General features: G+C 34.2%; 1 protein-coding gene across 5 annotated transcripts in view; it reads left to right on the forward strand.

Moving 5' to 3' along the window:
* Nucleotides 1–9,630, forward strand: part of tgo (Aryl hydrocarbon receptor nuclear translocator homolog tgo) — a 159,563-nt gene extending 149,933 nt beyond the window's left edge. For 4 of the 5 annotated variants that reach the window (XM_071593113.1, XM_071593109.1, XM_071593108.1 and 1 more), the window contains 4 exons: nt 405–538; nt 2,672–2,904; nt 4,475–4,649; nt 7,113–9,630. In XM_071593113.1, the coding sequence (XP_071449214.1) occupies nt 405–538; nt 2,672–2,904; nt 4,475–4,649; nt 7,113–7,354 (784 nt within the window). In that variant the 3' untranslated portion in view covers nt 7,355–9,630. The remainder of the gene's footprint in view (nt 1–404; nt 539–2,671; nt 2,905–4,474; nt 4,650–7,112) is intronic. The other variant, XM_071593107.1, reaches the window with a different exon arrangement.
* The last annotated feature ends 375 nt before the right edge of the window (nt 9,631–10,005 follow it).

A 10,005-nucleotide genomic window follows, 5' to 3' on the forward strand; every position in this document is an offset into this window, starting at 1 on the left:
GTCTTGGCCAATCTGTATGACAAAATTAGCTCCTAGGCATTTTCTATATCTAGAATTTTTCATGCTGTATGCTTTTTAGTTTTCATGAAACAGGTAGAATATCAATAATAATATGGATAGGTAATTTCTAGTTGAATAATAATACAAAGCTGTTCAGCACCAGTATTCAGTGATTAAAATCCAGTCAGCATCTCATTTTCTGGAAAACTGTTCTTGCCAACTGTTGTTGAAATATTATTCTATTAATTCAAATTCTTTTTGTAATCTCACTAAAATTTCATGCATATTTGGATTCTCTAGTCCTTAATTTGAGGCATAAATGAGATTTGGTGTAACTGGTATTGTATCCATTATAATCTTTCCTCTTTAGGAGTTGTTTAATGTGAGTTTTTTTGGATGATAAGCAGGTCGCTACATCCCCATCAGGATGCCGGAGCTGCAGATCCAAATGACCCCGTTGCCTATCAGCAGCCTGGTTTGGATTATAGTCTGCAGAGAAGAGATGTGTATTCCCAAATGATAGGGTCTCATATTCAATGTATGTATATTTTGTTTTAATTAATATCCTCATGTGAATATTTGTAGATATATATTGTTTTGTGTAAGTTAATGACTTGAACACCAAAGCTTTTTGTGTTAGAACATAACAGTTGTTTTGACTTTTAAAATTATTTTCATTAACTTAATGCATGTGGGCATTTTCAGTTACTATTGAATATGTGTATGGTGATCCCTGAGTTGTGTAATTAATGCATTTCAACATGCTTTGAAAATCAAAAAGATCATAAGCCAAAACATGCATAAGTTGACTGTAAAATTCAATAACTAATATGCTTTTCTGGTGCAAATAATAAAAAAAATGTCTGATAATTGCATTTTATCAATTGCTATTCAAGATTCACAATCTGAAAATATAGCCAAAGTATGGTATCTACCAGTATGGTATTTTTAACTTTACAGAAAATAGTTTTGGGCTATCACAATTCTGCTCTACAAGACGAGTATATTTGCCCCTACCGAATCACTCACTCTAAAGTGCTTCCTTTCGCAATCACTCATTCACATTACTTCATTCATTGGGATTTGAATGGCACAATGTCAAGCCATCATCAGTGACAACTGCTGAAGAAGCAGGAGGTTTAGTTGAAGTTCATCTTTTGTGAAGTTGCTCATAGACTTTAGGACAGAGGGTTTGCATTGATACTGTGTAATTAAATCATTGGCTGTCTGTTATATTCATGGCTAACCGTTATTAAATTGTGAGATAAAGGGGGATATCATCCTAAGGGCTCTGTATCCATATTAGTACCAAGAAGTTATTATGTAAATGTAGATGAAGAAGTGCAGCCATGCTCTTCATCCCATTCCTCATGCAAAATTCTGGCACCACACATACCTTTGTTTTTCAGTATGATTTCCTATTTCTTCAATGTCCTTGATTAATTTTAGATTTTCACTTTATGTAAAATTCCATAGCATTTTGTACCAATCCATTTTAGGTACTATTTGCAAATGCATGCTCCTGCAATCATGATCGCATAGCAAATACAAAGTTGTCAATAAAGCTGCTGAAAAATATGCTTGCATGAAGCAGACACAGTATATTGGTGAGAGGGTGTTAGAGAACAGTGGCTAGTAGCAGGCCTGATGGCTATGAGCAACCATTAAACCAGCAAAATTTTCCCTTCTGATGTCACGTTGTTCTGCAAGGGCACCTGAGGCCTAAAGTAGGGATTGTCTCATCTACACTGAAGTCTACAGAGAAGGGCAGAGAGATAGAAGGAAAGGACTTGAACTCACATAACATGTGCGCCATCTTTTTCAGCAGCAATGTCTGAGAAAAAACAGTGCACATTGGCTAATACAATCAAAGCTAGTCTATGTCTTCTACATATTTCCTCTTCAAGATCAAGGACATGAGTAATCTTGGCAATGTGATTTTATCAAAGTCATTTGCTGAGAATCCCATGATACCCATGGACTCAAGGCAAAATACTTTCCAAAAACCATACATGTTGTTTTTAACTTTATTCCCAGTATGCCATTATATTTTTACCATGTCTACATATTGTAGCAAACAACAAATATATTCACATTATATTTTTGACTTGCTTGTGCTCATAAGCTGCTGAAGGAAAATGGCATCTTCTCAGACATCAGGCACTTGCATAAGTGCAGATTTACATCAGCGAAGGCTTGCATAATTTAAGGACATACTGTTGTAGCATAAAGAGCCAAATAAAAGTTTCCCATACTTATTTATGGAATTCAATTGAGGATATTGTGGTTAGAGTTAAGTATAATGGAAATTCACTCCCTGCTTTTTATCATTATGCAATGGAACCTTATATATTTAAGCTAATGGCATGAACGTGATAATTTTTAGAATATTTAGGAACATTGATAGAGAGTAGATAACAATATTTATTAGATAATAGTGACCTGTTTCTTCTGCATAAATGTTTAATGTGCACATCCTGTTCACAGAAAAAAATTATCTTCAATGTGGAAAAATTGGCATGATGATCCAAAAGAAAATAGAAATGAAAAATGGACATAATGAGATTTAAAATAAAGATTTACTTCTTAAAGTTGACTTTAAAGTAAAAAGATAGACTTTTTAGTCTGACTCAATGTTAATCATTTTCTTTGATTCATAAACTACCATCAGCTCGTCCTGGAAGTACTCAGAATGTGTATGGGGCTGGTGGAGGGAGCTATGACCCAACAGCAGCCTCACCAGTTGCGGCATATGGATCCCCTGGCCCACAGCAGCAACCACCCCCACTGTCACAGCCCCCACCTGGTCCACCTCCTCCTCAACCAATTCTAAGTCGCATTGGAAAGACAACAACCAGTCCTACTCCAGCACAGGCTGCTTGGAGCCAACCCCATCTTCGGCAGGTGAGAATTTGAGGGGGGGCTGTTAAGTGTTTCATTGAACAGTACGATACTTGTTTAAAATATCCTTGACTGAAAACATTTTAACTCTCAAAGTGGAAAAATATTTCATAACCCATAAATTTCTTGAGATGTTTTGGTATTCTTATTATAGTATTTGCATATTTGTACCATACCTGGTACATATTTATACCTGTTCCTGAGCAATATTGAATGTAGATATCATGTTTTCCTTATTGTATTGATTTAAATATATCTTGAGATGACTTGTTATGTCCACTTAATTTTGCTAGGGTCTTGTGGGTGCATGCTATTTAATGTTTTCAAATTAAATGATACATGCACACTGAACATTTGTAGTAACTAGCTGTATAGTGCAATGCCAGTGTAGGTATTGCAATTTTAGTTTCCTTTTTTGCTGAACCACATTTTTAATAATTTAGATTTTTCCATTTTTTAAAGCATGAAAAATTCCTATTAGGATTCAAATGAGTATGAGTGGTATATGCAGTAAACCATAAATTATCCTTGTGTGCATTATCCATTTTTTAGGTTGTTTTGGAAGTTAAGAGTTTTTGAGATTTAGAGTATTTTTAGAAGTGCTTTGAAACTTTATTATATTTTGAAAAAGAAGCAAGTTTGAAATACCTCAGCTTTCTTAAAAGATTTTAATTTTGACTTCAAAATCAGGTTATCAACTGTATTTAATGTTCTAATTAAAACATTTTTGTACTTTCCCATTATTGTTTCCCTCATATTTATTAACCCTGAGAATTCCATATTATCCATTCTAAACAGTTAGCTAAAGTCGAGCAAATTTGTAGTTTTACTATGCAAAAAATAAGTCATTAACTATCTACCCTTCCTAATTTAAATCAATATCAAATTATTAATATAAACCCATATCAGTGATCCTTTGTCAATATTTGTCCTTCGTCAATCATTTGTTTCCCCTTGCTTCAAGATTGGTTTAACTTTCTAAGAATACTTTCTGCCATTTACTTGATGGTTGGTCTGTATCATTGTACTTTAATTCGAGCCTTATAAAAATGACTGAAAGATGAATATGGAAATGTTTTCACTGCTAAGCAAAAATTACAAGGAATGAAAAGAGAATTAATATGCTTCCTAAACACCCTCACTATTTTTCAAAAACAATTTTGACTTGTGCAAATTGAAACCGTTTATGTCACGACTGTATTGTTCATGTATTTTGGTTGTACATGTTTTTCAACTGTCTTCCTCATATCCTCATTTCGATTATCTTCCATATATCCTCATCATGCTTTCATTAGCAGATATTTGAGAGTTAACTGTACGTATAAAATTTTCAGCTTGGAATTTCATTTCCAAATAAATACCTGCAATTTTTGATGAAGCAAGGTTTTCTTATGAGTGAACATGCATATTGACTGATTGAATGGCAAAAGTCACATTTATGGCTTTGGCTTTTTAGATTCATAATGGTTCATGTCCCTTATGTGTTAGGTGATATGAATGTCATTTGATGGTGTTGGAGATATTTGATAAAATTCCTGTCACTTATTTGTTATCTTGTCTTTTAAAAATTCAGCCTGTAACTGAAGGTTACCAGTATAGTCAGATGAGTCCATCTCGCTCCCCTGGTGGTCCAACATACACTCAGTTGAGTGGTGGAGGTGGTGGAGCCCGAGGGGGACCTCTTACACCAACACAAGCTGCCAGTGCATACCACCATCCTGCAAATACTGCACCTGCTACATCCACAGGTATGTCTTGGCAGTGTGGCTAAATATCTCAAGCTGTAATTAATTAAATTTAGCTATTCAGTAATACATATCATTGTTCATGTGTAAATTAATACACTGTAAATATAGCTATTTTCTTTTAATGTTTATGTTGGAATACTCATGAAAAATTACTCTTGCCAGAAAGAATTAAGAATTATGTGGATGAGGGATTCAAAGATTCTTTGAAAGTTAATTTATGTAGTATGGTAGTAATAGTTTGTCATTGCATGCTGGTGGATGTAACAATTATTATTGGGAACCATAATACTGATTGATCTAAACATACTCAAGGAAAACAAATTTCCAGTTTTTAATTTTGAAAATATGTGAAATCTGTCACTATCTATTAGCATTAAAATCAGGTGTCCCTGAAAGATAAGGTTGAATTTGAAAGCATCATAGTTTTGGTCTTCATTTGGTTGTGGTGGTGATGTCAGTGTTCATTAGTGCTTTTTGTTTACATGAGTTGGGTTGTAAATATGACACTTCAATTATTTTTCTCTAAAAATGATATACTTAAAGAGTGATTTTGCATAATTCTCTATAATAAGAGTGTATAAGTTCCTGGAAGATAGATGCTTTCCGTAGCTTAACATTTCCAAACAGTATCAGAATTGACATAAAATTTGAAGTGAAGACATTTTAAAGTGACTTAAAATTTGGATCCTAGTAATCTTTCTTTTCTTATCAGAATTCTCCTTATTTTCATAATCACTGTTACCACTTGTAGTATTGATTTTAGATAACCTACTTCATGATTTTTTTATTTAAAAAATCCTTTATAGCCTATGACATTTGTGAGTTTACTTTATGTGGAAGTGCAAGGTTTCTTTCTCTACCCTCTTTCATTTTCTTTGTTATGGTGAGTAGGCCAGTCAGATTTTATGTCTATAAATGTTGTGGTTTAAGAGCAAGAAACCTGTTCTCAATATTTTTGCTGTTAAGCTTTGGTTTGTGTTCTTTTGAAGACTGAAATAAGAAGGTCATCCCTGGAGTGATGCACATTTGGTGAATCCATGGTCCCTTTGTGTCCATTGTCCTTTCCTTGATCTCTCTCTTCTCATTTGCATTTAGATTTATCATGTCATCTTTTCTCAAAGGGACTTTTGTTGGCAATTTGTTACAGTGATTATGGAATAGTTAATATTTTGGGGTGCTTCTCTTCATGTTTAAGACTTTATTGCAAAGAGATTGGTGAAGTCCTCTTTCTATTGTCATTGCTTTTTTCATTTCTTGGGCACGTACAGTTGACTCTTGTAAGCGCATTGTTTGAAGGACTCAGAATGCATTATTGAGTACAAAGTGTAAGCTGGAATTGATCTTCTATGGAAAGAGGCAGTTATAATGTGGGTAGCTCAAATTAAGGAGAGGGACTTTATGACATAATAAGTTAATGTCATAAATTGTTCCTTCTATTATTTGTTGGTTATAACAGATGGCAAAAAATTTCATTCTGACTGTTGTTTGATTAATACTTGAAACTACTGAGGTAACTGATCATAAACAAGCCCTAAATACCATTCTGTCATATTTTGGAAGTCCCGTGCTCAGTCTCATTGTGAATGTGTTTGAAAACAAACGCATGGCAAATGCAATGTTAACTTAATAGAAATAATTTTTACTATGTTACTTTTCAAAATAATAGACAATTTTCAGTATTGTAAGTTGTCTGAAAAACATTTCATAATACAATTCACTTTGCATGGCGCATGAAGTATTAATTGAAACTTCATAGCATTAATGGAGCTTCCTGTGGGTCCTGTATTCATATTAAAAATAAAAACAACAAAACAATAACTTTTTCCCGTGGAAAATTGCCTTTCAACATTTTTCTTCATTTTTGATATTCTAGCTCTTGTCTTACCTCTGGTAACAGTAAATACTTGTACTCATGCAATTTTGAAGAAATGGCCATCAGAATTTTCAAAAAAGCAAATATTGCTATAAATGCGTACTGAGCTGACATCATGAAAAATAAAATAAGGCACAATATGGTCGTGATTATGCCTTTTTCGAAATACTTTAACAATTTTTCACAACTCTTAACTTAAATACTTCATAAAGTAATTTTGATTCTTCTCTATGAAAAATTAACTTTTTTATGTATTTTATGGTTGGTTTTGCCTCTGGGTTGCCTACTTGCACAGGGATGAATTTTCAGTCTCTTTTATGAATGTACAAAAGATGTATCCAAAATGCGGTAACCATATTTACATGGGTTGGTACCTAGATGGGCCTGCCCACAAGGAAAACATGCTGTCCAGGAATGTTCTTGCAGGATACGATTGTATAACCTCAGCCTTTTCTTTAGTAATGCCCTCTTGTCATGTAGCAATACCTCTTGTCATCTGTTCTCTTTTTGCCTGCATGCAAAAACACCTTCAGTCTGTCAGTGGATATTTGTGCCAGTTGATACCTGTAGTGTGTCCACTCTTTGCTTAGGGATGTGGCAGTGGCAGGCCGGTCAGAGTTCTGATGCAGGGCCAGGGTCGAGTGGTGGTGCTCCTGGGGGTCACACTGCACCTGGTGCACCCGGTGCTGGTGGAGGTGCACACCCGAGTGCAGGTGGGCCAGGGGGGCCACCTGGACAGCAGCAGGAGTTAACAGATATGCTGCAGATGCTTGATCAAGGGGGAACCACGACCTTTGAGGATCTCAACATGTTCAACACCACGTTTGAGTGAGATCTCAGTATGAAGTTGAATATGTTTAGTGCATCTGATTTTGAAGATCTTTTCCTGCAGTCATGGCACAACTTCCCTGCATCTCAAGTTATTGAACAGTTTGTATCCTGGGTCAAAGCATTATTAATATTCTGAATGGTTTCAGTCAGCAAGTGAATTTAAATTTGGAATGCAGTTCATTTTGTGTTCGGTGAAAATTACCTTATTCCTTGAGGACCTGCAGAAAGAGATGTGAGGAAAAGTAAATGGAGTATGTGTATATCTACAATCACTCCCTTTTGATTTTTAAGCATATTGAAGAAAAATTAAGTTGTATAGTTTCATTGGTATTTACCATATCATCGGAGGCTATAGTTGAAGGCACCTGAAACATATGTGGATATATGAGACTTTAATTAATTGTATAGTTAAACACCAAGAACTTAGTGTTTTTAAATGTTTACAATAGAGTTTGGCTTGTTTGGAAACCGGTTGCCATTGAGGAACGTATTTTGCCTTTGATTTATCAGGATGATTGTATCTTTGCTTACTGCAGAGAGTATTTAATTTCTGTGTCACTGTAGTTAACTTAAACATGAAGTTAACCAGTTTCGTACTTTTCTCAGCGTGAAGGAAACATCAAAGAATTTTAAAGAATTCTGTGAAAAATGATTGCCACAACATAGTTCATTGCCATTTCATAGAAAACATTTTGCTTATGAAAACGTTTAAGCTTTATTGAAAACTATGTTGATGTACTTCATGGACCTGGGCCAGAATGGCCATAAATACACCAGTGCACAAGAATGATGTTTCAACTGAAAAAGGGTGAATTTTTTTGCTGAATCTAGAAGTTTCAGCTGATGTGGAGAAATTGCTGGGACTGGCTGCATCAAGTTAAGAAGTGACTGAAAAAATGTATTGGTTAAATTGAAAATTGACCTCATTTCTTGAAGGTTTCACAAACACGAGTTCAAAGAACTAGAATTTGCAACTGATTCAATTTTTGTGGTTCATTAGCCATTTAAAACTTTTATACCATGAAATTGGTTTTGTGTTGCACATTTTTCACAGCGTAATGCAGCAAGTGATCAAATGCTTCATTATTATTATAGTAAGATATAGAATATTGTAAAATATATACATATATATTTTTAAATATCATAGCATTGAAAGCTATTGTCTTGAAATAGATCTAGTTCAAGAGCTCTGCAAAGAATAAGATTATGATACATTTAATAATTTGTCCTTTGTTCATTTTGTTTTGGAATCAAAATTAGTCATAATTTATTTGAATTTCTTTTGTCTTTAAAATTTTTTACTTCTCGTCAACCTCTGTTTTGTAATATTCATGTTGATTGCTTAATTTCATTGAATGCATAATTACATTTGCAAAGTTGCACAAAATTTTTGGAAAACTTATTCCTTTCCCAGAATGAGGTATCTTCTTGCACATATCATGGAAGTAATTATTGTATGAATGTATGCATTTGAGAATGAATGAGCTGCTGGCACTGAAGAGATTTAAGATCAATTATTGTTGGGGTATTAGATGTAGTATTTTGTGGTTATTTATGCAAAACCTGGGAATTTTCTATGTAAATCTCAATTTCATTTTGGAAATTGCTTATTTATACGTCCAAGTACAGCAGATGTCTGTTGCAGTACAATATGCAAAGCAGAGATTGAGGAGGCATTGGTAGTTAACCATTTTATTTCGTCTAATGTAATTTCTATGTACAAACAAGAAAAAGGAATTGTGTAGAATTGTTTGTAGTGTTTTATATCACTTGAAATGTGAATGAGGGGCTGTTTGAAATTGCTGTCTTCTAGTGAAATGATGACCTTTGCACTTCAGAATGAAGTGTAGATTCAGTTGTGTGTCTGTGTATGCCTTTAGCTGGGATTGACAGTCAGCTGCTATCGGCATGCACCTAAATTTTAGGCAGTTTGTTTGCCTATTGATATAACTATGCTTTTGAAACAAATGTGCCGTTCGAAATGTATAATCCCACAAGCAGTGGTGACTATAGTTTTTATAACTGCATTGCGTGCTGATGTATCCATAGGTTTCTATGTACAAATTTTTGAGTCTTCAAATGGCAAAGAATTGTAAATTTCATTGGAGTTTTTTTTTAATTAGTTTCAGTGAGAACTAACCTGCAGATGACTGTAAAGCAATAATCTGCATTCCATGTGTTTAAGAGACTATAGAGAAATATATATCTCAATCAAACATTTTGGGTCACATGTTGTTGTGCTTGTATGGTATAGGAATAAATTCCTTCATTGATTAACCAGTGATGTCTTTGTACTAGGAGAAGTTGAATGGTTGTGGGCACCACATATCTTGTAAACATTGCCGCCATTACACAACAATGAGAGAAATTTTTTTATGGTACATCTAGTTTTTTTCCAGTGGTACTTCGAATTTTTCAGCTGCTTTGATTAAGCATTTGGAGGTGACCCTGGGGTGGATCTTGAATGAATGAGCTTTTAAGGCTGGTCATGTACATTGATGGGAATAGTAATGCTATTAATGGTCAAGCTTGTTCTAGTGAACAAGCAGATAAAAAATTCTTATCAATATTGAAAACATTTCTTGATTAATAAAAGGCTAACATTGGCTGCAAAGCTTGAATACTGGACTCACATTTTATGCATTCTAAGTA

This window comes from Hetaerina americana, unplaced genomic scaffold (genome assembly GCF_022747635.1).
Source record: "Hetaerina americana unplaced genomic scaffold, ioHetAmer1.1.p SCAF_1, whole genome shotgun sequence".
Classification (NCBI taxonomy): domain Eukaryota; kingdom Metazoa; phylum Arthropoda; class Insecta; order Odonata; family Calopterygidae; genus Hetaerina; species Hetaerina americana.